The 27510-nt window shown below is 44.1% G+C and overlaps 1 protein-coding gene across 6 annotated transcripts in view; it reads left to right on the top strand.

Moving 5' to 3' along the window:
* Nucleotides 1-27510, top strand: part of dmd (dystrophin) — a 1945510-nt gene that overhangs the window by 1768035 nt on the left and 149965 nt on the right. For all 6 annotated transcript variants that reach the window (XM_078559857.1, XM_078559853.1, XM_078559852.1 and 3 more), the window contains exon 60: nucleotides 24785-24863. In XM_078559857.1, coding sequence (XP_078415983.1) covers nucleotides 24785-24863 — 79 coding nt within the window. The remainder of the gene's footprint in view (nucleotides 1-24784; nucleotides 24864-27510) is intronic.

The raw sequence follows: 27510 nt of genomic DNA, 5'->3' as shown, positions 1-27510 counted from the left end.
AATTGCCACTTTTCTGCTTATAAAATATCAACCTGCCAAATTTCTGTTGCACCTCCAGTGCCACTGAAACTCTGATCCATGTCTTAATCAACTCTATGCTCCATTGCCCCACTGTTGTCCACAACAGCTTTCCAAGTTCCACCTTTCAACTCATGCAGAATTCTGTATTTGACACCCTACCCTTTACTTGTCTACACGGTTGTACTCATCTATCACGCCTATTCTCACCAATCCCCACTACCTTCCCATCCAGTATATTTCAAGATCCTTGTCCTTCAATACTAATTCCTTCATGGTTTCACTCCATCCTACCATTGTATCAGTTTAGCAGCTAGAGCCAGAACAGTGGCACTGAAACTAATTCACATCACGTTATCACAACACCATGGTGTACCTTCGAGCTGCTTTGTAGCTGTTTATCTGCACAAGTTGACTGTAATCCCTGGGTTATAATTATAGATATCTAGTCAGTCATGCTTACCATATTAAAAAGAATATGGAGGCACTGAAGAGGGTAAAAATAGATTTACAAGGATGAACATCTTTCTTTTGAAAAGAGAAAGCTGAAACATGACCAAATAGAGAGCTTGAAAATTATGAAAGGTTTTGATAGAATAGACAAAGAAAAAATGCTTCAAATTATGGGAAGAGCAAAGATAGAAGCCATTGATGTACAATAATCACAAAGAAATCAAATGGGGTATTTCAGAAGAAAGTTCTTTACCTAGAGAATGGCAAGAATGTGGAACTTACTCCCACAAGGAGTGGTTGCTGTGAATAGTATAGACGCATTAAGGGGAAGCTAGACAAGTCTACAAAGGAGAAAGGAATAGAGGGTTATGCAGAAACAGCTAGATGAGGTATGTTGGGAAGAGGCTTGGGATGGAGCATAAATGCTAGCTTGGACTGGTTGGACCAAATGGCTTGTTTCTGTGCTGTATATTCTATTCCATTGTATGTCATGGCCCTTCCAGAGCTCAGGGTGTCATCAGTTCAAATAAGATGACGCAGTGGGTATATGCCTAGACATGACCAGTGCTGCTCTTAATTTCAGAGGAAACTAGCCCATCCTGTCCTGCCAATAAAACCAAAGCATCATTGCCTAATGAATTTTCCGCATATTGGCAGGATTGAGTTAGGGAAGAAAGTTGATGCAGCGATATGTGCAGTGGGGATGGGAGTGCCTTTCTGATTCAGGTTCAGACTCGTTGATGAAGCAATATTGTATGAACTTGTGTTGCTTTGCTTTGGCCATGAAGGGAAACCAAAATAACTGGAACTTTTTTTTTTGGAAAAAAGTTTAAGAGGATATCTGATGGAGCAGTTCACAATAATGAGGAATTTTGATAATTTAAAAGAGAAAAACTATTTCCACTATTCAGTGAGCTGTTTACGGGAGAGGATAAATTTAATGTAATGGGAGAGAGGAGTAATTTTTTGTTTTACATGAAGTTGTTTGCACATGGGATTTTCTTCAAAAAAGTTATGGAAGCGGAGTCTGTAATAGCTAAAGGCAATTGGGAAAGGATACAGGAATGGGATTAATTGCATAACTTTTTCAGAGTTCAGCAAAGGCAAGTTGGGCTGAATGATTTCCCTCTGTGCTGGAGATTCTATGATCCATGAATATGCATTTAACCTGTGCCTTACTTGAGCTGGAAGTGTTTGATTGTAAAACTGAGAGCAAAAATGAAAAGTGTTCCATTCTCCACTGGGATCATTATTCACCTTGACGAGGACAGAAGTTCACCAGTAGTTACTATACACCCTTGTAAGGTGCTGAATGGATGAGAGAAACAACAACACATGTACTGAATCCTTAATGACTGTGACTACATCTGTTTTGCTGAGACACACTGCTTATTTTCCAGTTTAACAGAGAAAAAAGAAAAAACTGCAAATGCTGGAAATCTAAAATTAAAAAAAACAGAAAATGGTGGAAACATCCAGTGGAAACATCCAGCACTCACACAGCACCTGTAGAGAAAGGAAATAGCTATGTTGAACATTTCAGATCAATGATCCTTCATCAGAACCCAAATATGTTCCAAATGAACAGCCTATGAAGAGGAATACAGCCAGAGAAAGGGGCTGTATGATGACCACAAACACAAGAAAATTGAAATAAATCTGATCAGTAAAGTGATTAGGTGGAGAACACAATGAAAGATATACATAAGATGCTGAGAATGGATGCATGGTTGTAGCAGAATAGCGGGACAGGAGTGAATTATTAAAGATCTCACATAAGTGCAGTGGAAGAAACAGTTAGGTGGGCAGCAGAACTGCAAATCACCATATGTATTTGGTCATTTATTCTTGTCGCTTTTTTCCAGGCTCTGTTCATCCTTACATGGTGTCCATCCATAATATCTTCTAGGTCCAATGAAGAGTTATAGACCTGAAACGAAGAGTTATAGGCTTGAAACATTAGTCTAGCCTTTTTCCTTTGCCCACATATGCTTCCTGATCTACTGAGTGTTTCAAGCATTTCTGCTTTTATTTAATGTTTTTTCACGTACTACTGGGAGTGATTCTTTTAATAAGGCCAGGTCGGTACTAAAGTTCAGAGTAAATGTTATGGTTAGAGTGTTTCTTTGTATTGTCACTTCTTAGAAGATGCTATAAATTAGATAAACCGAGCTTGCTATCTAATCAGACATTTCTCCTCAGCAGCAAGAAATTCTGCAGCACGTTTGGCTCAAACTAATGCTGTGGTTTTGCACAGATTTTCTGCTAAAAGATGATTACAGAAATACCAAAAATGATCTAGTTTATATACTCCTATTAAAACATTAGGTTCAATTCATGTGATCAAGTTCCTCTGTGTGTGCAAAGGGCTATACATTTTATTTAAATTGTGTATGAAAGCCCATCCATCACCCATAATACTTTCTCCTCAGTGTATTTCTAACTGGATGTAATGGCAACCGTTTTACACTAAACTCAGTGGGAAAGGAATGGAGAGAAAATGAAATTAATATTGAATTGTATTTTGAGTACCAGGACTTCTACTGGAAATAAACAACAATGGCCATATAAACTTTTTGACCTTTGACCATCATTCTTTTCTCCTGGCTATCATTTCCATTGAAGTAATTGAAGTTATGCAATGGGAGGCTGAACTGATATTGGCCATTTTACATTATTACCCTAAGTCAAAATTACCCCCATAGTGTGAGAATCATCAGATGGAATTTTACAGCCCGCCCAGGGGGCATAAAATTGGGTGCCATGGTGGTTGTGCTGTGCCCGTCACCTACCTTCTTCCACTGATATTTAACCAGCTATGGGGAGACATCAGACAGCCTGCCCACCCTTGGGCCAATTGAAGCCCTTAACTGGCCGATTTTTGTGGGCTAATACAGGGTGGGCATCCTGTGGCCAATGGAGGCCTTAATCTCCCACCACATGATTTCGCCAGCCTCCCTGAACCTGGTCTCCCACTCCACTCACTGGGGCTTGCTAGACTCCTATCACTGCTTGCTTGTTCCTACAACCACCCCACCCTCAACTTCTCTCCCCCGGCCCCCCACCTTAAACCATCTTATATTTCTCCCCTCTCTTAACTACACTCAGTTCTGTTGAAGGGTCATGTGGACTCGAAACGTCAACTCTTTTCTTCTCCACCGATGCTGCCAGACCTGCTGAGTTTTTCCAGGTAATTCTGTTTTTGTCTTGCAAGACTGGCCCTGGCGGAAGACCCCAACTTACCTTCTGCTCTGGTTCCATGGACAGTTGTCGTTGGGGACTGCCTGCAGTTGCAGCAGTGGCCACCACTTCTGATGGCACTGTTGGAGCTGGAAAGCTGCTGGCAACCTGATTGTAAGTCTCACCCTGAGCCAGTTAACAGCCTGGCAGCCATAAAACCAGCTCAGCCAACCAAGCGGAGGTGGGCTCACCCCTGCCTTTTCAGCTGTTGCCGGAGCCGCCACCTCCACATAAAATTCAGACCAGAATGAGAGAATTGAACCAAAAATGCAGATTATATGTACAGTAATTGTAGTTTGTCAAAATAATGAAACAGCTGCTAGCACATGTCAAGAACTGGTTATAATATCCTGACAAGAAAGCCTAGTTCCTTTGATGTTTCCATCTCAGAATAGATGGAGCCATGAAATAAAATAACCTGTTTTGAGATGAGAGGACAGGTGCAAATTGGGGAAATAGCCAATGTATGTCAAATGCATTTCATTTAAGATAACTGTAAAGCTGTACATCATGGAGAATTAGGAATGAAAATAGAAATTAAAGATAAGATTCTCTTTGGAATGAAGGGGCAGAGAGATCCATTAGTACAGATGCACAGAGCTTTAAAAGCAGATCTAAAACTATATAAAGCCATAAAAGTGGCACTGAAATGTGATGAAGTACAATATAAAGTAAGTCTTGCATTTACATAGCAACGTAACATATATCTCCAATATCTCAATGCACTTAATATGTAATTAATGACTTTGAAATTCCCTATTATATGGGCAAATGCAGCAGTCATTGTAAGAACAGTAGAATCCATAAGCAACAGTGACATGAATGACCAATTATTTGATTCGGACTGCACCAGGCAATGTGTCGTACAGGTAATGCTTTAAGAAGTTGCACTTTTTTAGGTTTTAAAATGTTAGTGAATGAGCTTTAAAATGTAATTGTTACTTAGAAGTAGACATCAAAACCCACCAACTTCCGCCTTCTTCTGTGACTATCATCTCCCATATGTTTCTTGGTGAAATGATGGTGCAAACAATTAGGGATAAATCTGTTCAGCTCAGTCCCACAATTGCTCTGCAAGTTTCCCCAGTGAGGAGTTGAGCCATACAGTTCTGGACTATGCTCAGTTAGCTGATGCCAGTAGGGCCAATGTTTATAATTGATCACTGTACCCTGGGTTAGGAGGGGCTTCTACTCCTGATTACTCTCTGGAGACTTTGCTGCAAGACTGCATGCTTAATCAAGACAAGCTTAAGCTTGGCCATGAGATTTTGCCAATCCCCTCCCCAGGCTTTCCCAATACCAACTTTTACGGTTCAGGCATCAGCTACCTGAAATCAGCTTTTTTGTCTAGGGCAACTAATGGCTATCCCAGCAGTCAGAGCCTTCAAATGAGGAGAGGATAGGAAGGGAATATTACTGATTAAGTCCCACAGTTTTTGGATATTGAAAATGGTGATGTTGATGAGGTACTCTACGTGCACTTAATAATGTCTAAAAAATAAGCAAACCCTATCCTGTGCCTCGCTGTGTAAGTGTACCTCAGGTGTGATGCTGAGTTATACAGTCAAAGAAGGTTCAGTCTTTAGTCTCTGCAGAGTTAGCTGATGTGAACTAAGTTAATACTGAGACTGCTGAATGGTCTCAGTGCCCTAAAAAGGAGGGGGGTGGGGGGGAATTCTGCAAGGGTTCCTAAATCTGATCTTTATCTTATCTGCTTGCTGAAAATGCATGTGTGTGAACATAGGTGGTATAGCCTATAATAGACAGGCATGTGTCCAAGTAACATCAGTTAAACCATCTCCCAGCCCAGCTCAGCACTTAGAGTAGTAAATATTTGTGGGGCTGTGAAGATAATTTTTTTATCCAGTCATCATAAACAGTGCACCCATTTCCTCGATAATGCTGAGTTCTGTGATCTCAGTCCAGTACTAAATGTACCCCAATGCCAGTAGCTAGGGAGAGAAAAAGAAATCAGTTTGTGCATTATGCAGTTAGGTTATGTTAAAATGGTTTGGTGTGTGTATGGTTTAATTTGCAAGTTGCTACATGATGAGTTTGAATGGTAAGTCTTAAAAGAGCTAGAAGTATGTCTGAGAGTTCTCTGTGGGCCAGCAATACATGTGTAACAGGTTAAGAGCATGGACTTGGGGCCAACTACTTAGTATCTGCCACTGTTGAGTAGTGTTACTAAGCATCTTCCTTACGGTGTGCTATTTTCTTCTGCATTTGTGCTGCAGTCCTAGAGATGTTACACAAAGCGTTTACCTCCTGCCAGGTACATCGCACTGCTGGCTTCTTTAGAATGGTGCGCAGGAGTGCCAAACAGGGCAAACTTTCTTGCACCCAGCTCATAGAGTAGTTCCTCCACTTCATCATCCAGCCAAACAGGTCCTCTGTCACTCAGCCACTTATCTTTTCCTGCCTCTGTAATTTTGTTGTCATCCAGATTGCTTCATTAAGTACTCGCCCAACAATTTACACTGAAAACACTTATCATGCACAACTACCTATGTCGGTCAAATATTGTGCTTCATTTCCATTACCACTTGAGCCAATTACAAAGATTCCACGTTTGGCATATTAAGCATGCTGGCTGTTTTGGGCAGTTCATTAAATTCTTCAATAAATTTGTACTCTGTATTTGTGAAATCAGCCCTTTGTCTTTTAGATAATTGGGCTCATCAAAGGCCTCAAAATGGAGCCTTGAATGGGTAGAGAGAGGAAGAAAGAATTGCACAATTGAAACTGGCCCTGAGTTCATAGGCTGTCATTTAATCCTTAATACCATAATATATCAAATAAAAAACACCTGTTGAAAATATGTTGACTCTAAAATTGAAATGAAGAGACTAAATCTATTCTGGTTTATCCAGACATTGCTTATAGTGGGCAAAATATGTTAACACCAGCTCACTCAACCTAAGACTTAAGACCTCTACTTTTTGACATTCAGTGGCTCTTGCCAGTCAAAAAACTTTGCCCTTTGTTTTTGACTACTCTTTAAATGGCAGCTGTAGCCCTTTACGTCTGTTCCTTTCTTCTTCTTTTAGTTTCTCCCATTTTACATGGGATTGCCACAATGCTGTCTGATCACCCATCTCCACGTCTTCCTGTCAGTCATCCATTCCACTTCCAATCCCACTGCATTTAAGTTGCTTGCCATGTCGTCCTTCCATCTGGTCTTAGGCCTTCCTTTGCTTCTCCCTGGCAGTCCCATCTCTATCATTCACCTCACCACATGTCCTCTCTGCATCAGATGCTCATACCATTTCAGTCTCCTCTTGGTTATTTTCACCGATGCTTCCATAATCTTCACTGACCCATTGATGTACTTGTTCCTGACCCTGTCCTTCCTCATCACTCCACACATCTATCTCAGTATCCACATTTCATTAGTATTCGGTCATTGTTCCTCTCTTCTCGATGTTGCTGCACTGTATAACAAGGCCGGTCTCAGAACTATCTTGTGGATTCTTCCTTTTAGTTTCAGTGGTACTTTTCTATCCCACAACACTCCACTGCATTTCTTCGAATTACTCCAACCAGAGCTAATCATGGCTTAATTTCCATTCTCATACTCCTGCAGCCCTTTATGTAGGACAGTAAAGTACCCTCCTGTCAAGCTGACAGTGAGAATTCCCAGCAGCAGACACATTCTCTGCTGGGAGCTCATGCTACAAATCAAAATAGGTTTACTCCAGATCGTTTGATGGGTCAGATATGAAGAATATGGGCACGTCTGTTACCCAAGTGCTGGAATTAGAACTAAAAGACCTACAGGTCAGAATCAAAGAAACCAGATGTAGCCAGATACAGAATAAAGCTTCCGTTGCTTTGATCCAACAACTTTGTCTCAACTTCGGCAATACAGCATCAGTGTGAATTTCCCATTTTGTACATTGGTCATCCATCTCTAAATGAGTCCCCTGATTCTGGGGAGTTCTATGCTATAGATTCACATTCACCGGAAGCTCCTTTCACAAGAGCTCAAACTCATTTTACACAGGGGCCAAATTGCTTACAGCAGTCAGAGAGAAAACTTTCTCCCTCATCATCTTGGGTTGGGTTTGAGCACACATGAGTGCTGAAACATCATTCACTGTAGCATTCAGTCCACCAGTGAGAATTGAATATCCTCGAATGTTAGTTCACAGTGCTGTTCAGCTTCAGCAGTTTCCTGGAGCTGACTCCTTCTGTGACAGATCTTTGATAAAATCTGCTGGAATAAACAGTACGCATTCTGTCAAGTAACTGGAGAAATCTGTTTAAATTATAAAGCCCTGGCATCAATATTCTCAGAGAACTCCTCTCAAGTACTTTTCTGCAAATTAAAGGTAAAGTAGAGAGTGAGAACTCTGCAACGAAGCAGCCATTAAACAAATATCACACTCAATATTTTTCAAGAATATTAAAATATAATTTATAAACAATTGGAAAGATCTTTGATCCTTTGTTGTGACAAGTCTTCCAGCATGTTTGTTGAAGATAATTTATTTAAATTTCAGCCTTGTACCTTATTGAGTACATCAAGGATAATGTGACATGTCAAGTATATGGTGTTTTGTAAGTTAATAAAAAGCCAAATTCTTCCTGCTTTTTATTAACTACATCAATAGTAATCTACTTGTAATTTAATTCGGTAATTATCTTTTGGATAGGAGACTCGAGTCTGTTTGAAGTTGCTTTGCTAAGAAAGAAAGGGAAGAAGATCAAATCACATTCTGTATTGATCTGTATGGAAAAGCTTTATGTTGTTTCAGCAGCTGGAAGTCAGCAGGAAAAGAAAGTATTTTCAAATGATTGAAATAGTTGTGTAGGTTTCCAAAGGAAATCTTGATCAGAGCCGATGTTTATGGCAAAGATTCAGTGGTGATTGAAGTGGCCCGATCATGGGCATTTCAATCCTTAAACAAGTACTGCATTTTGTTGCAACATTTTGATACAATATAAGTTATCTTCAACAAACTGTGCTGTGTTGGAATGATAAGGGAGTAAGTTATAAGGCAACTAAAGTTCTGTAATTTTTGAGAAGTCCCTGTCACATTATAAATTGATGTTTCTGTTGTTCAAAAACATGACCTGACCAAAATAATCAGTCAATCAATACTCATTCCTATTTACTCCTAAAATTGCATTCTGACAGCATTTTCTCAGTGTCAGTTGTGGCTCAATTGGTAGCACTCTTACCACTGAGTCATAAGGTTGTGGTTTTAAGTTCCACTCCAGGACTTAAGCACAAAAATCAAAGCTGAAATTCCAGTGCAGTACTGAGGGAGTACTGCACTGTTGGAGTTGCTATCTCTCTGATGTGATGTTAAACCTCTTGGGTGAACATAAAAGATCCCATGACTATTTCAAAAAAAGCAGTAAAGTTATTCCTAGTGTACTGGTCAATATTTGTCCCTCAATCAACAATACAGAAACAGATTACCTGGTCATTATCACATTGCTGTTTGTGGGAGCTTGTTGTGTGCAAATTGGTGACAATTAGAGGACAACTAAAACAAAGACCAACAGAGGACAACTAAAAAAGAAATAAGGAGGGAGAAGATTAAATATGAGGGTAAACTAGCCAGTAATATAAAAGAAGATTGCAAGAGTATTTTTTAGATATATAAAGGGTAAGAGAGAGGCAAAAGTGGACATTGGGCCACTGGAAAATGACGCTGGAAAAGTAGTAGTGGGAAACAAAGAAACGGAGGAGGAACTGAATAGGCACTTTGCGTCAGTCTTCACGGTGGAAGACACGAGTAACATCCCCAAAGTTCAAGAGAGTCGGGGGGGCAGAGGTGAGTATGGTGGCCATTACCAAGGAGAAGGTGCTAGGAAAACTGAAAGGTCTGAAGGTGGATAAATCACCTGGACCAGATGGATTACACCCCAGAGTTCTGAAGGAGATAGCTGAAGAGATAGTGGAGGTGTTAGTGGTGATCTTTCAGGAATCACTGGAGTCAGGGAGGGTCCCAGAGGACTGGAAAATAGCTAATGTAACCCCCTGTTTAAGAAGGGAGTGAGGCAAAAGACGGGAAATTACAGGCCGATTAGCCTGACCTCGGTCGTTGGTAAGATTTTAGAGTCCATTATTAAGGATGAGATTTCAGAATACTTGGAAGTGCATGGTAAAATAGGGCAAAGTTAGCATGGTTTCATCAAGGGGAGGTCATGCCTGAAAAATCTGTTAGAATTCTTTGAGGAGGTAACGAGTAGGTTAGACAAAAGGAGAGCCAATGGATGTTATCTACTTGGACTTCCAGAAGGCCTTTGACAAGGTGCCGCACAGGAGGCTGCTCAGTAAGATAAGAGCCCATGGTGTTAGAGGCAAGGTACCAGCATGGATAGAAGATTGGCTGTCTGGCAGGAGGCAGAGAGTGGGGATAAGGGAGTCCTTCTCAGGATGGTGGCCGGTGACTAGTGGAGTTCCGCAGGGGTCAGTGTTGGGACCACAACTTTTCACTTTATACATGAATGATCTAGATGAAGGAACTGAGGGCATTCTGGCTAAGTTTGCAGATGATGCAAAGATAGGTGGAGGGACAGGTAGTATTGAGGAGGCGGGGAGGCTGCAGAAGGATTTGGACAGGTTAGGAGAATGGGCAAAGAAGTGGCAGATGGAATACAACGTGGGGAAGTGTGAGGTCATGCACTTTGGTAGGAAGAATAGAGGCATAGACTATTTTCTAAATGGGGAGAGAATTCAGAAATCTGGAGTGCAAAGGGACTTGGGAGTCCAAGTCCAGGATTCTCTTAAGGTTAACTTGCAGGTTGAGTGGGTAGTTAGGCAAATGCAATGTTGGCATGTATTTCGAGAGGACTAGAATATAAAAGCAGGGATGTGCTACTGATTGCTTTATAAGGCTCTGGACAGACCACATTTAGAATATTGTGAGCAATTTTGGGCCCCATATCTCAGGAAGGATGTGCTGACCCTGGAGAGGGTCCAGAGGAGGTTCACGAGAACGATCCCAGTAATGAAAGGCTTAACATATGAGGAACGTTTGAGGACTCTGGGTCTATACTCGATGGAGTTTAGAAGGATGAGGGGGGATCTGATTGAAACTTAGAATACTGAAAGGCCTGGATTGAGTGGACGTGGGGAAGATGTTTCCATTAGTAGGAGAGACTAGGACCCAAGGACATAGCTTCAGAGTAAAGGGAAGATCTTTTAGAACAGAGATGAGGAGAAACTTCTTTAGCCAGAGAGTGGTGAATCTATGGAATTCATTGCCACAGAAGGCTGTGGAGGCCTGGTCATTGAATGTATTTAAGACCAAGATAGATAGGTTCTTGATTGGTAAGGGGATCAAAGATTATGGGGAGAAGGTGGGAGAATGGGGTTGAGGAACTTATCAGCCATGATTGAATGGTGGAACAGACTCAATGGGCCGAATGGCCTAATTTCTGCTCCTATGCCTTATGGTCTTATGGTGCTATGTTTCCTACAGAGACTACAATTTGAAAGTACTTCATTGGCTGTAAAGTGCTTTGGGACATCCGCACTATATAAATGCAAATCACTCTTTCTTTAGCAGATCATCTGATTCCCTGGGATCTAAATTCCACGTGGTTGCATATGTTCTGAGTCGAATTTAACAGGGCGACAGCCCCATGTCCAGTTTGCAAGTGCATTGGGGCCTGTGTTAAATTATTTCTGGGAGTTTTTTAGCCAGCCCTGGTGGATGGCCGTAATGTGCACATCATGAATTTAAATACTAATATGAGCATCTTGCACCTGAAATAGGACAGGCTTGCTAAATTTGTGTGGGGAATTGCGTGATTCCCTGGTCTTAACCTCAGTCATAAGTCATTGCCTTAACAGTTGGAAAGCATACTACAGCAGTGATATTTAAAGGGATGCTCATCTCCATTAAATTAAGTCTATGTTTAGACTTGATGGGCTATTAGAGTGTGTTATGCTGATTTTGGGGCTGTGGCATCAAGGGCAACGACAACAGACAGCTGCTAAAATAGTGTAAAGGAAGGAAGGGTGGAGGAGGCTTTACACCATGAGGGTCCACAGGAACCTGATTTCACAGTGCATTAGGTGGCTTCAATTCTCCAGGGAGAGAGTGACCAACATCTGCCGCCTGCTCAATCAGGATTTTTAAAATATTCATTCGAGGGTTGTGGACATTGCTGGCAAAGCTCCCCATGCTACTCCTCATCCTGAATTGCCCTGAGAAGTTGGTGGTGAGCCACCTTCTTGAACCACTGCAGTTCTTGTGCTGTGAGGGAGGGAGTTCCAGGATATTTATGTTCCCATGTTCTTATTGCCCTTGTTTTTCTAGGTGGTAGAGGTCACAGGTTTGGAAGGTGCTGTTGAAGGAACAGTGCATATTATAAATGGTACACACTGCTGCTACTGTATGTCAGTGATGGAAGGAGTGAATGTTGAAAGTGGTAGATAGGCTGCTTTGTCCTGAATGGTGTTGAATTTCTTGACTGTTGTTGGAGCTGCACTCATCCAGGCAAGTGGAATGTTACAGACAGATGTTAGGACAGTTCACTCTTTTTCTTCCACCTCATGACTGTGTTTTAAAGGAGAAGTGTTTAAACCCCTTCAGTGCTGTAACTCTTAATAACAGACACAAGACAGGTTTTCCCGCAAATTTAAAAAGGAAGAATAAGTGTTTATTTCTCAACAACCAAATGTATTTGCAACAGCACCCACTCACACATGCACACAAGACACACACACAAGAAAAGTTGATTATATAATAGGCACCATACACTTAGTCTTTCGAGATGGAAGCTGGAAACATTGCTGGCCTGATGATTCTCTTTTGGTTCACTGAGTAAATGGAATTTGGAAGTATACGGTGACAAATTCAGAGTGGCTTACTCCTTGCAACAGCCGGTCTCTGGCTTTGCTCCAGTTGAAACTCTGTAGTGAAGATCTGGCTTGGTTGTTCAAATCGGTAGGTAAATGGCCATCCCCACTTCTCTGGCTGTTGGTGGATTCTAGGCAGGGTTCTTCCTTTGCTGAGTGGGATCTCTTCCCTGGGTGATCTCCTTGTTTCTCAGACTACTGACAATGGGGCTGGTCTCCAAAGATGTCTTAAGTGTTTCTTATCACAAATTGGTTTCTATCAAGTGACCATAGTATCAGTTTTCCAATTATCCACACAAATGTTCTCTGATGATATGAGCATTGACACATAATGGGGTTTGAATCTTGGCCATTTGCATCTCCTTGTGGTAGAATGTTTTTCCTCAAACCCATTCTGTGGAATTTCATTGTGCAGCCACTAAATCTGTGGGATTATTGTGCATTAGTTCCTGTAGTTATATAGCACTGTTAAATCCACAGGAGAGATCTGTTGCATTTTTAGTCTTTTCAAGGGAATGTCCCAAAACATCATTTACATTTTACCATCCTAACCAGCAAGCAGGCTGATTTCCAGCCTTGAGCAGTTTCATGTATATTTGGCAGACGCATAGGGAGAAAAAGTCACCTGATCTCCTGACTCCATTTTGTTTCAAAGTCAATTGTCCATTTTCCATTCTGCTTTTAAAAAGTAGTGTCCATTTTTCCCTAAAGCCACAGGTATAATTGCATAGGCATGACAAGAGTATTCCATCATGCACCTGATTTGTGCCATGTAGATGGTGGACAGGCTTTGGGGAGGTAGGAGGTGAGGTATCCATTACAGAATACCCAGCCTCTAACCTGTTTTTGTAGCCACGGTACTTAAATAGCTGGTCCAGTTAAGTTTCTGGTTATTGGTAACACCCAATGATGGGAATGTCAAGAGGAGGTTGTAATTTTGCTCCTGTTGGAGATGGTCATTGCCTGGCACTTGTGTGGTACAAATGTTGCCTGCCACTTATTAGGCTAAGCCTAAATGTTGATCAGGTATTACTGCATGCAGGCACTGACTGCTTCAGTGCTTGAGGAGTTATGAATGGGATTGAATGCTGCAATCATCAGGGAAATCCCCATGTCTGACCTAATGGTGAAGGGAAGGTCATTGGTGAAGGTCACAGCTGAAGATGGTTGTGGCCCAGTATTAGCATAAACGTAGCACTGCATGTGATTCTGAAGGTCACTGTGGTCCTGGACTTTTTATGTTTCGGGCTTCTTCCAACATCCAGTGGGTGACAACAGTAACATGTCACAGTTTTGCTGTGCACAATGTAGTTGAAGAGGTCACAGAGGCAGGTTGTTCTTGCTCCCAGGAAGTCATCATCTTCCCAATGGAGGCTACAATGCAGGAGGAGAGAGCGGTCAGACTTGCAAGCATTATTTGTTTTCATGAGATGCAGTGGATTCTTCATTACATGTACATTAGCCCTCTGCGCTCCTGCACAAGACAAAACTCTCTACCAAACCAGGAAGGGATTCTATTCCTTAAATGTGCAACTCCTTTATGGGCCATAAACATTGAGTTACACAAGATTGTGTCTTGTATCCCAGCATTATTTATGATGCTTTATTCTATGCCAGTCCTCAATAACCCCTCTCTTTCATCCAGACTGTCCAATGTCAGGCTTGCTGTTTGGGGACCAGATATATCCACTGAACACTTTGGCTCATGACTCCTGTCAGGAACCTGGCCACAGGCTGCGCATGCATACAATGAGTCACTCCAGATCCATGGCTCTCATAGATAAGACCATCAAGCTGTTCAAGTAAAGGTTCCAATAGTTGTGGAATTTTTGAACTTTGTCTATAGCTGCTGCTGTTTAGCATGCATATATAACTTCACCAGGTTGGCACCTGATTTTGAGGTATGGCTTGTGCTACAAATGGCACACTCTTCTACACTCTTGATTGAACCAGGGTTAATCATCCACTTGATGATGATAGAGGAGTGAGAGATATGCCAGGCCATGAGTGTGGTGGAATAGCATTCTGCTGCTGATGGCCCACATAGTTGCCCAATTTTGAGCTGCTAGATCAGTTCTTAATCTACCCTGCTTAGCATGCTGGTAATTCTATGTGACGTTGTGGAAGGTGTCCTCGGTGTGAAAATGGAACTTAGTTCCATAAGGACTGTGCATTGCTAACCCCTATCATTGATTCCATAAACCAGTCAATCAGGTAGATTGGTGAGGTTGCGGTCAAGTAAGTTATTTCCTCAGGTTGGTACCCTCACCACCTGCTGCAAGATCAGGCTGACAGCTATGCCTTTCAAGAGGAAAGGGCAAGGGAGTGCGACTAGAAGATCACTCTTGCAGAGAGCTAGCACAGACTCAATGGGCCAAATGGCCTCCTCCTGTTCTGCAACCATTCTGAAGATTCAACCAACTCAGTCAATGATGTTGCCAAGCCACCCCTGGTGATGGACTCAACTAACTCCCAACAACTGATGATTTCTATGAAGTCAGTGGTGTTATACTGCACATACCAGATGCAAAATATTATTGATATGAAATAAACAGGTTCCCACCTTCATTAAAATAGCGATAAAAGGAACAGGTGTTAACATTTGTTACTAATATTGTACAGCATCACTATCCCTCTCTCTGTTCTAACAATGTAACTATGGGCAGAATTTTTCAGTCAGTGTGCGGGGCCGGGCCCAACACGCCGACGCGTAAAATGACGCACGATGATGGGCATGCGTCCCGACGTCATCGCGCAGTCCCGCGATATTTCATTCAGTGGACATGCGCTGGAGTCAGCTGCGTTCCCGCTGAAATGTAAACAGCCTGTTAAGGCCATTAACAAAGCAATTATTGTAATTTTAATGTTGGCGGGCAGGTGAAAAGCCCAAGCGGCCTTCGCATTTTCTAGGAAACCTCATCCATGGTTTCCTAAAGCTTTTAATAAATAAATTTTTAAAATTTCATAAATATAAAAATTTTTAAACCTTTTATTGAATAATTTAACATTGATTCAATCTCCCTGAGGCAGCTTAGTGCCTCAGGGAGATTGAAGAGCTCTTTCGCTGGCCCCGACTCTCCTTCCTCCCCCCGCCCGCACAGATAGTGCTGAGTGCTACCGGTCGCATCTTACACTGGGTGGGCCTTAATTGGCCCGCCCGCGTAAAATGGCGGCGCGGAGCCAATCGCGAGCAGCGATCGGCCCCGCTCCTGCCAAGCCCGCCCACCATATGAAAAATTCTGCCCTATATAAAATACTAACACTATTTCTTAAAACTGCTGGCAATTTATGTCACTCACAAGGGTCTTAATTTGATCATTTAATTCAATGTGTCAGGTGGGACTGGAACTACTTTCCATTCTATTCCGTACAGTATCTGTAACTATCTTAGTTAATGATGGAACACCAAAATAATTTAACCATTTGTTATAACACTGGCTCCAGGCTCCGCTGCTCTTTGGCACTCTGTCAATCTCGTTTACAAAAAAAAATTAGCAATTCAAGTAGTTTGGGTCAGTACACTCATCTTTCATTCTGGAACTGGATTTGAAGCTGGTGTAGACTGATGGAGTGCAAGTTTATTTCAGCTGGCATAAAGCTCAATGCAGCACAAAGCTGTCCCTAATTTGGCATTAACTTGGCAAACTCATTTAGAAAAACTAAAAGGTAGTCTGGTTGTAGGAAATGGAGAAATTGGTTGGGGTCCATGGACAGGCACTCTTCTAAGACTGAGGCTGTGTAGAATGTGCTGTGCTTCCCATATAACTGTGGGCCGGATTTTCAGCTCAGTGCGTGGGTACACGCCCACCGACAATTAACAGGGCTGTTAAGCCCATTAATAAATTAATTAAAGTGAATTTTTCCCTGCCTTTCCAACCTTAACAGTTGGCGGGTAGGCGAAAAGGCCAAGCAGCCTTTGGATTTTTGAGGAAACCTCTTCCACAGGTGGGATGAGGTTTCCAATGTTAATTGAAAACAAAATAAAAATTTTAAAATCTCATTTTTAACGTGTTCCTGCTCATGTGACAGAGTCACATGAGGGGTCATGTTTACCTTAATTTTAAAATCTTTATTTTTAAGAATGTTAGAAATCTTCGGTTCCCTGAGGCAGCTCTCTCCCTTCAGGGAGCTTTCATTGCGCACTCCCCAGTGCCTGCACTGACCTCCGCCCTCGGCCTTGCCCTCCCGCGTCCCCCTCCTCCTCAGGCAGCACTGAGCAGTTCACCCACAGCATTAATTGGCCAGCCAGCATGAAATCACAATCAGGGCCCGATTGCGGGCAGCAGTTGGTTTCGTGGCCACTCCCAGGCCCGCCCGCCTGATGAGGTAAAAATCCTGCCCTGTGTGTCAGGAAGATACAATAACTGCCACAATGTTACTGGAATTTATTGATAAGTAGAGTAATAGTGGGGCCTGTGTCTATGCCTGTGTGTATGATTTAATTGAAATAAAAGCAGCTGGTCTGAAGGCTTTGATGCATTAGAAGATAACCTAGGTTTGAAATGTTAAATAGGTGGACATAGAGGTAAAGGGAACATTTGCATTTTTAAATAAACCGGCCTAGATTGTTTTCAAAGGCTGGGTGGGGGGGTTGAAATGTGTCAGCTCACCAAGTGAAGCTCAGAAACAGTGGGTGGAATTTAACGTTCTGCAGGCAGGCGCGTGCCCGACCCCATCGGGCATAAAATTGCGCGAGAAGATATTGGGCGAGCATCCTGATGTCATCGTGCACTCGCGCGATATTTTGCTCGATGGGCACGTGTAAAAGTCAGAAGCACGCCCGCTGACAATTAAGAGGGCAATTAAGTCCATTAACGGCGCAATTGCCTCCAATTTTTCGTGGCCCGTCCAACCTTACGGCTTGCAGATGGGCAAATTGGCCAGGCGGCCTTTGCATTTTTCATCAAACCTCATCCAAGGGCAGGATGAAATTTCCGTTATGAAATAAAATAAAAATAAATATCTGTGGACAGCATTTTTATCAGCTATATTTTCAGGTGATTGATTGTGATGCATGGACATTTTTTTGTGGCTTTTAAAACCTTTATTTGCCGCATTTTCAGGTCTGCAGCTACCTGAGCAGCTGTCTGCCTTCAGGGAGTCATAGAGTCATACGGCACAGAAACAGGCCTTTCTGCCCATCGTGTCTGTGCTGGCCATCAAGCACCTATCTATTCTAATCCCATTTTCCAGCACTTGGCCCATAGCCCTGTATGCTATGGCATTTTAAGTGCTCATCTAAATACTTCTTAAATGTTGTGAGGGTTCCTGCCTCTCACGTCCTCAGGCAGTGTGTTCCTGATTCCGAACACCCTCTGGGTGAAAAAATGTTTCCTCAAATCCCCTCTAAACCTCCTGCCCCTTACCTTAATCTATGCCCCCTGGTTATTGACACTTCCGCTAAGGGGAAATGTTTCTTCCTATCTATGCCCCTCATAATTTTGTATACCTCTATCAGGTCCCCCTCAGCCATCTCTGCTCTAAGGAAAACAACCCTAGCCTATCCAGTTTCTCTTCATAGCTGAAATGCTCCAGCCCAGGCAACATCCTGGCGAATCTCCTCTGCACCCTCTCCAGTGCAATCACATCCTTCCTATAGTGTGGTGACCAGAACTGCGCACAGTGCTCCAGCTGTGGCCTAATTAGCATTTTACACAGCTCCAACATAACCTCCCTGCTCTTATATTCTATGCCTCAGCTAATAAAGGCAAGTATCCCATATGCCTTCTTAACCTTATCTACCTGTGCTGCTACCTTCAGGGATCTATGGACATGTACACCAAGGTCCCTCTGATCCTCTGTACTTCCTAAGGTCCTACTATTCATTGTGTATTCTCTTGCTGTGTTAGTCCTCCCAAAATGCATCACCTCACACTTCTCAGGATTAAGTTCCAATTGCCACTGCTCTGCCCATCTTATTAGCCCATCTATATTGTCCTGTAATCTAAGGCTTTCCTCCTCATTAGTTACAACACCACCAATTTTTGTGTCATCTGCGAACTCACTGATCATAACTCCTATATTCACGTCCAAATCATTAATGTACGCTACAAACAGCAAGGGTCCCAGCACCGATCCCTGCGGTACACCACTCATCACAGGCTTCCAATCATAAAAACAACCCTCGACCATCTCCCTCTGCCTCCTGCCATGAAACCAGTTTTGGATCCAATTTGCCCTGGATCCCATGGGCTCTTTCCTTCTTGACCATTCTCCCATGAGGAACCTTGTCAAAAGCCTTACTGACTACATCAGCTGCATTATCCTCATCTACACAACTAGTCACCTCCTAGAAAACATCAATCACATTTGTTAGACATGATCTCCCCCTGACAAAGCCATGCTGACTATCCCTGATTAATCCTGCCTCTCCAAGTGGAGATTAATCCTGTCCCTCAGAATTTTTTCCAATAGTTTCCCTACCACTGATGTTAGACCCACTGGCCTGTAATTACCTAATTTATCCCTACTATCCTTTTTGAATAACGGTACCACATTTGCTGTCTCTAGTCCTCTGGCACCTCTCCTGTGGCCAGAGAGGATTTCCACACCTGCGGAAATGTCATCGCCCACCTCCACCCTGGCAGCACTGAGCTTCTCAGCGCGCATTTCACACTGGCCGGCCGTTAATTGGCCAGCCAGCATGAAATCGCGGTCGGGGGCCAATTGCAGCTGGCGATCCATTTCCTGACCACTCCCCGGCCCCGCCTGTGCGCCCGCCAAAGGTAAAATTCAGGCCGGTGTGTTTATTTTTTCCAAAGATTACTGGTAAAATTAGTATTATGAGAGATTTTCATTATCAGGGAGGTAAAATCCGAAGACATACTGAAACAATGGGAATTTGCATTCAAAGGGGAAAATATGTATAAAGGAGCAAAGGTTGTGTGTAAGGGGAGGTATTTTAAGATCTAACAATTGTGAAAAGCCTTCAGCATCTACGCCTCAAGCTGCTGTCTACAACGAATCGAAATTAAGAAAACTCACTTTGAATTGGATTGTTCAGGGTATCATGTTTCTTTGCCTGGGTCTTTTAAAATCTACGGCCAGAATTTTGACGTTGGTGTGCGGGGGCGGGCCCGACACACTGACGCGTGGTGACGTCGGGCCTGTGTCCTGATGTCATATTTCAGTGGGCGGGCTCGCTAGGAGCTCCAATGCATGCCCGCCATTAATTAACAGGCCACTTAAGGCCCTTGAGGCATTAATAGATGGAGATTTTTCGGAACCTGTGTGATCTTCAGAGCATCGCACGGGCACAACGGGCAGGTGGGTAGGCCACATTTTTAACAATCTCGTCCACGGGCGGGATAAGAGGGCCGAGTGGTATTTGTTAGACATTTAATTTTTAAACTTACTCCTACTTGTGTGAACAGGAGAGCTTCAAATCTCTTCACAGCTGCTTGTACAGGAATAACAGGCTTCCGGTCAGGACTCTGGAGTAAACATCATTCTTGGGACCTTGCTAGTTTCCCTTAGCCTGGGAATGGGAGTTGTGCTCTCCACTGGAGGCACCTCCACTGAGGAGGAAGAGAGGGCCAGAAGGGGAGGAGGCCAGGTGTCCATATTCAGCCTCCAGGTGGAGCCACTTTTGGGATGACAGGCGCAGGCACAAGAGGCGCAGGGCCAACAGGAAGTCCAAGGTGGAAGGGGCCACAGAAGATGCCACTCTCCTGCTGCCAGGATTTATAGACAGCGAAGCAGCTACCTCAATATGTCTGAGATGCAATGCCGAAGGAGGGTCCGTCCCTCGAGGGAGACAGTGACCTCCATTTGTCAAATGATAGGCCCTGATATCAGTGCCACTGTGGGGGTGGGCACCCCGTGCCAGTAGTGTTGAAGGTCATGGCTGCCCTCAAATTCTATGCCTCTGGTTCTTTCCAAGGGTCAGAAGGGGAGTTTCCCAGTCAGCTGTCCGCAGTTATGTCAAGCTGGTGACAGACGCTCTGTTCAGGTGTGCATTGACTTTTATTCACTACCGCTCGGACGAGGCCAGCCGGGCGCAACGAGCCAGAGGCTTTGCAGCGATTGCTGGGTTCCCCCGCATGCAGGGTGCAATCGATTGCACACATGTGGCCATCAAGGCACCAGCAGGTGAGCCGGGAGCCTTTGTCAACAGGAAGCGATTCCACCCCACGAACGTGCAGATAGTGTGTGACCACAGGATGCTGATTCTACAAGTCTGTGCAAGGTACCCAGGCAGCTCTCATGATGCCTACATCCTCAGGCACTCCCAGGTGCCGGGGCTCTTCAGTGCTCCAGCCCAGCTGGATGGATGGCTGCTGGGTGACAAGGACTTTCCCCTCAAAAGGTGGCTCATGACACCTCTCCGCCATCAAAGAACAGAGGCTGAGCAGCGCTACAATAGGTGCCAAGCCTCCACAAGGGCTGTGGTGGAGAGAAGCATCAGTCTTCTCAAGATTCACTTCCGTTGCCTGGACCGTTCAGGGGGCACCCTGCAATACCCCCCAGATCGTGTGTCACTGATACTGGTTGCATGCTGCGCTTTCCACTATCTGGCACTGGAAAGGGGGGACGCACTGGAGGAAGATATAGATGCAGATGCTCTGGCTGCACACAATGAGTCCAGTAGTGAGTCTGAGGATGAGCACACTCAGGAGAACGTTGAGGGGATAGACGCTGACCTGGGCAACCTCCAGGGAGGCAGGACACCCTGGAGGCTTTAATCCAACAAACTTTCAGCTAGCCCACCACAGGTGGACCTCCAACACACGCCAGGGCTGCAGGCTCCATACTCGATACCTGACAGCAACATCGGCTTGGTCAGGAACATTAACTATGTGTCTTGTCAACAAAGCTGTCAATAAATAAGTCACTCATAACATCATGGGTTCTTGTACACCTGCAGAAGTAAGGGAACACCCTGAGCCTTGTTCAAAACTAAAGCATTTAATGATTTCACAAAACAAAACAGAAAAGAAACTTCATTCACAGCTGCACACCGAATTATAATCAACTAATACCGGGGCAACAGAAAACCACCAGTGAGAAGCCCGTGGTGTGCCTAAGGTGCCTTACACTTAGGTTTTCGGGTGCTACTTCTAGGTACTCCCCCTTCGCTGGCACTGGCATTGGAGACAGCCTGCTCACTCTGCTGTCCTGTTGGCCTTGATGACCTTGGAGGGTGTCCTCTGGCCCGTGGAGCCTATGATGGCCCCGCCTGGGAGGAAGCGGCCAGTGGCACGGCCGGCATCTCCCTAGTCGCCGCAACCTCATCAGATCCCACGGTCACTGGTGGAGGAGCTGCTGGCCGCATCCAGAGTGCCCTGAGAGGAGCCCGCAGAGATGACAGGCAGCTGCTGCACGGATGTGAGGTCGCTTTGGACCTCCCTGCTCACCATTGATGGATGGTCACCGAGCTGGGATACTGAGTGCCCAATCCATCTCCCACACTGACACTGACCAGCTGAGTTCAATGCCACTGCGAGGGCTTGCATGTCTGAATGCATCTCCAGGAAGCCCTGATTGTTCTCATGAGGAGCCTCTCCATGAGAGTCGCCACTCTCTCCATGGAGGAATCATTGCACTCAGCCATGAGGGTCAATGCATTGCTGATGCTGCACATGGTCTCCTCCATCACAGAGACCATGGCCACATTGCCTCATTTATCTCCTCCAGATCCTCCCACACACCCTGCTGGACTTCCTGCATCTGCTGTCTCAGGTACGACTCCAGAGGCACATCATCAGCCACTGACTGGGCATGTTCCTGGTCCCCTGCAGCCCTTCGATTGCCGGTACCATGGGCATTCTGTCTCCGCCTGCACCTCAGGTGAGTGTGAATTGCCCTCACCACTGTGACCCAGGACACTAGCCGATGATCTAATCCCCACCAAGCTGTTAGTATCTGCACTAGTGCCTGCCTGGCTGAGATGGTGTGATGCTGGTGCTTGTTAGGGCCCTCAGGTGTTAATGGCGGGCCCTCTGCCTCCTCATTCTGGGCCTGCTCCAGTGAGGCTGAAAGGAAGAGCAAGGCCATTTGATTAGTTGAAGTCGAGACATTGTTAATGTGCATGCCTGGCCCCTGGATCAGGATGCGTTCCTCTTTCCATAATCAATGGGAAACCCATGTTGGAGGCTGAATTTACTAAACAGTCAACAGTGGAATGGTTGCAAGGGCAGACATTGTAACCTCAGTGCACGACACTCTTACCTTCCCCTGGCACCCCAGCCTCACTGCTACCAGTTTATCTGGGCGCATGGCACCTCTCCAGCTCAAGAGCCTTCTGCTCGTATCTGATGAGAATCGCCAACTGTGCCTGGCCTCCGCCAGTCCGCATCCGCTCAGAGTTATTGTGTGTGGTCGTCTCCTGAAAAGGAGAGAGGAGCATTGATTACTCCGCCCTGTACCTGGAATGCCATTGCATCCCTGCCACCCCCACCTGAGTGAAACATTGCAGGGCTCATGTGAACCGTGACCCTGGAGCAGCCGTACACTCACACCAAGAAGCCAGGGCTGACCCCCTTGCCCAGATGCTGCCTCCATCACATTTGCCACCCACACTGTATGCCCTTCCAAAGCAAGGAAGCACAACCATGTCGAATGCCAAGGGCAGCAGATGGATGGGTGCCCCGCCACCTGGAAGTTCCCCTCCTAATCATTCAGCAGCCTGAGTTGGAAATGTTTTGGCGTTCCAGCGCTGTGCCAAGGTACAGATCCTTGAGGTCGCCCCCAAAACAGCACTGTGGGTGTAAGTGTATCACATGCAGTGGATACAGAACCCAGCTCAGCACCATCCTCTCAGGGTGAACTAGGCATGGGCAATAAATGCTGGCACACCCAGCGAAGGCCACATGCCGTGAATTATTCTACATTCAGAGTAGGGGGATGGGGATGCGGGCCAGGGAGGCCAACCTACCTGCTGTGCTAAGTGGCCCATGCCAACACGCTACTCACCTTTCCCGATCGCAACAGGTTGTTGAAGTGCTTGCAGCACTGAACCCAGGTGCGTCACACCACATCGTGTGCGCTGGCCCTTTCTGCCACCTCCTCCCAGGCATGTTTCATCATGTGGCGGGGGGGGCCTCCTCCTCCCGTCCCTCGCCACGAGGATTTCACGCCGTGCTGCCACTTCCTTGACGAGGGCAGCAATGCACTCACCTGAGAAGCGAGGTGCACAGTGTCCCAACGACCTGCCCTCCTGCCTGGCCTGCTCTCCAGCAGTGCCCTTGGCAGCCCTTCTGCTGGCCATCGTTGCCAGCCTTTGGAAGGCTGCCTACGCGCTCTTTAAACAGGCCACCAGGTCACCATTGGACCCATCGGTCATTGCAGTCCTGCCACCGCCTGCCCCCTCTCACTGTCCTCGGGAGCCGCGAATCACGCTGGGTGGGCCTTAATTGGCTCACCCGCGTAAAATGAAGGTGCGGAGCCGATCACAGGCGGCAATCGGCTCCTTGCGTGCCCGCTCCCGACCAGCCTGCCCGGCATACAGAAAATTCTGCCCTATGTGTCTTACTGTTGCCTTAACAAAAGTGCAACTGGGACTTAGATTAATTAGGGGATTTAGAAGTTATCAGTAGTCATAATTTGTAGACTTATGTGTGTGCTTAAAATCATTTCTTATATTAATAAAGATTTAATTTAATTTTGTAAGAAACCTGTAAGACTCGGTGGTCTTATTACTACTGAATTCAAGGCACGCACCTCAAAATATATACAAAACAGTTGTAGTAGTTGTTTCAAGTTTCCCTTTGGGATTTGAGCAGCTCAGCATTCACCATTGGCTGTGCCATAACACTGTGTAAAAAAAAAAAAAGATGAAAAGCGTTCTATTTCCCTTCACACACATCCCTATCCTTGAAGAGCCAAAATATAAATTGAAATTGTCATTATAGGCATGGGATTGTGTCGTTGTAACCAGAAGCAGGTACTAAGTCCTCATGCTGATACTGCTAAAAATACATTTATATTCTTTCATATCATAATAAAAGAAAATTGGAAGGGGAAAGGAAGAAAAATCCCAGTAGGGTTAAAGCAGAAATTAGTTACATTCCCAGTAATCATTTTTATAATTACTTGTCATGGAGTTTGTCCAGGTTTTTAGTTTAAAGGGAATAAAATTAGATGAAAATCATGGGTCATAAGAAATGAAGATTGATACACCACGATATTCACGTTTTAACTCCTTGAAAAACTGGTTAATGCAGAAATGTTTTACAAAAGATAAAGATAATATTTGGCTACATCCTTTCAGCCATGTTAATAATTCCTTCTCTTTCTTCTCCTCAGGTGTCCATAGATGAACGCTTGAAGCAATTACATGAGGCCCATAGGGATTTTGGCCCTACATCCCAACACTTCCTGTCCAGTAAGTAATGGATGCACATCATTCCAGTGTGATTCTCTAATCACATTGTGAAGGTGGTTCTTATGTAGGAAACAATCTATTTTTTTTAATACTTTATCTATTTACAAGCGTATTCAAATATAATATAACCTGGAGTGTAAAATCAAAAAGGCCCATTTAACATGGTTTATTTTCCAATCACATTGGTTCTCAGTTTAATTACTGAAAGAAACCTTTCCTTTTCTTTGAGTTCTGGCTTCAGATTATTGGAACATAAGACATTTGAATTAAGTCTTTTTTTTTACATGATAACCAAAACCACTATAAATTAAGCAACATCTGTTAATCAGAGTAATGTGGAGCACATTATTTTAATAAGTTGTCTCAGATATGTGTTTAGGGCTGCTACCTTTTGGGAAGCCCCAAATCAGGCAGGGGGCAAGGTGGGACAAAATAGTTGTTGGGATTGTGGCTTGAAATCCATGATTTATTTTTCTGATTACCTTTCACACCTTGGCCTAGATTTTCCTCAGCTTGTAACCAGTGTAACCTTTATTTCACTTTTGTAATGCACGGGCAATTTGCTTAAGTGCAAGAGCCCTTCAAACTTTTTACGCAGTCACGCACAACAGGTAATTTAAAGGGGTCGACTTGTGCATGGCCTATGTGGGAACTTTAGTATTGCTGCATGGCCATGCAGCTTAGAGGCAACATTGCTTGTGACCCAAATTTTGGGTAGTTATGGAGTGGGCAATGGAAGAGAATGGGATAGGGATCATTGCACTGCATCCATGTCCAATTTTATTTTCTTATAATTCCAGTGGGCGCTAGAAGCACCCACCCATTTTGTGTCGGATATATTCAAATGAAGTGGAAATGGCTATTAATGCTTCAGTTATGTCTGCTGATACTCTCGGCTGCACAAGATGGCCATCCAGGGTTAGACACTAGAGAAAAACTGATACCTTACTCCACATACAATTTCAATAATTTATTTTGCTGTCGACAACTGCTTACCCATTTGCTGTTATGCTGTTTGCTGTGGGGTTGCCATTTTTCCCCTCCACTCTCATTAACAGGGTTACACATTGAGAATTCTCCTGTATCTTGGTGCTGAGTGTAGAAAAGTTGGGTTAATGGAGGTTCTGCAGACAGCACTCGAAGCAGATGCCAGCCACCCACTAGAAATGCCATGCCAGGGTACATGGGGCATCAGTTTAACATCTCATCCACACACTGGGTCCACTGACGATGTAGCACTCCCTCAGTAATGCACATAGGTGTCATCTTAGAATATATACTTAAATCCTGGCATAGGAATTGCACTCACAATCTCCTGAGTCAGAGGGAAGAGTGCTACCACTGAACCAAGCCAAACGGCACCACATCCATGTAAGTAGATATTCGCTTCCTTGGCAGATGCCAGGATTCATTCATTTTAAGGCATCCAGCATGTTATCATTCTGTAACACTGAAAGGAGTGTGTCTGGGTCTCTTAGAGATCAGGACTATAATCTATGACAATAGCTGTGTGCCAAATATATGAGCTGAACATCAGTAAAATGAAATCTGTGCAGCTAATAGAGACATAAAGAACACACCCGTACCTTTTTGAAGGCACAACTCGTGAGCCTTGATCAGCTTGGGATACTCTGCAGTATATGTGTCAACTATGTTCAACTGCTACATCAGTGATGTTCCCTCCATCATAACATCAGGTATGGGTGTTTCCTGAAATTTTACAGCTTTCAGCTCCATTCACTACTCTCTGATAATGAAGTAGCTCATGGCACAAGGTACCTCTAACAATATTACACTCCTCAGCACCGCACAAAAATATTGGTCCAGATCGTGTGCTCAAGTCAAAATGTGAATTTCCATGAGGCCCCTATCTACCTGTGCTTGGGCCTCACTGGTTGGCCAAAACACACCTGCTAAAATAGCAGATGGTATGAAGGTCAGGTGAGAAGGCCATTGTAAGCACTTTAACACCTCATAAACTCAGTTATTATCAGGGGCAGGGGATTAAATTCAGGACTTTAACATTTATCCTTCAAATAAAGGATTTGTTCCTCATTGTAATGATTCCTCACATAAGGTTTGAATAAATAGAAAAGACGGTCGATGGATGCCTAATGTTTATGGGTCAGACATTGTCATCTGTCAGAACAGAGTGCTTTCTGATTAGAGCTCTCAAGACAGCTTATAATACATTTACTTTACCAAGCAGCCAGTGATGGTAATGCTGGTATGAGGGGCAATGCATTGAAGCAGTGCTTGTACCACTGAAGGTTTTAAAATTCTTCAAATGTGCCACACATGATATCAGCATAAATTATAACTGTATTAGCATCATTATATTTAATTGTCTGTAAAGCGTTTTGGAGCATCCTGAGGTTGTGAAAGGCACAATAAAAATGCAAGTCTTTCATTTCTTTTCATCATGTAGCAACATTCCCTGGTAGTCAGTAAGCTAAACATCACATGACTGTATCGACCATTAGAGAGGTTTGCACTTACTAGGCTGCAGGTATCTGCCCTAACCATTTGTGAACTGTGCCTTAGAAGAGTATGTACAGTTTTTTTTAAACAGCTATGGCATCACTCCTGCTTTATAAAGAACAGTTTCTCCATCAGTAGAACTGTAAGATACTAGAAGGCAGTCTGG

This window comes from Cetorhinus maximus, chromosome 16 (assembly GCF_964194155.1).
Source record: "Cetorhinus maximus chromosome 16, sCetMax3.hap1.1, whole genome shotgun sequence".
Lineage (NCBI taxonomy): Eukaryota > Metazoa > Chordata > Chondrichthyes > Lamniformes > Cetorhinidae > Cetorhinus > Cetorhinus maximus.
This window is presented reverse-complemented; position numbering and strand designations above follow the sequence as displayed.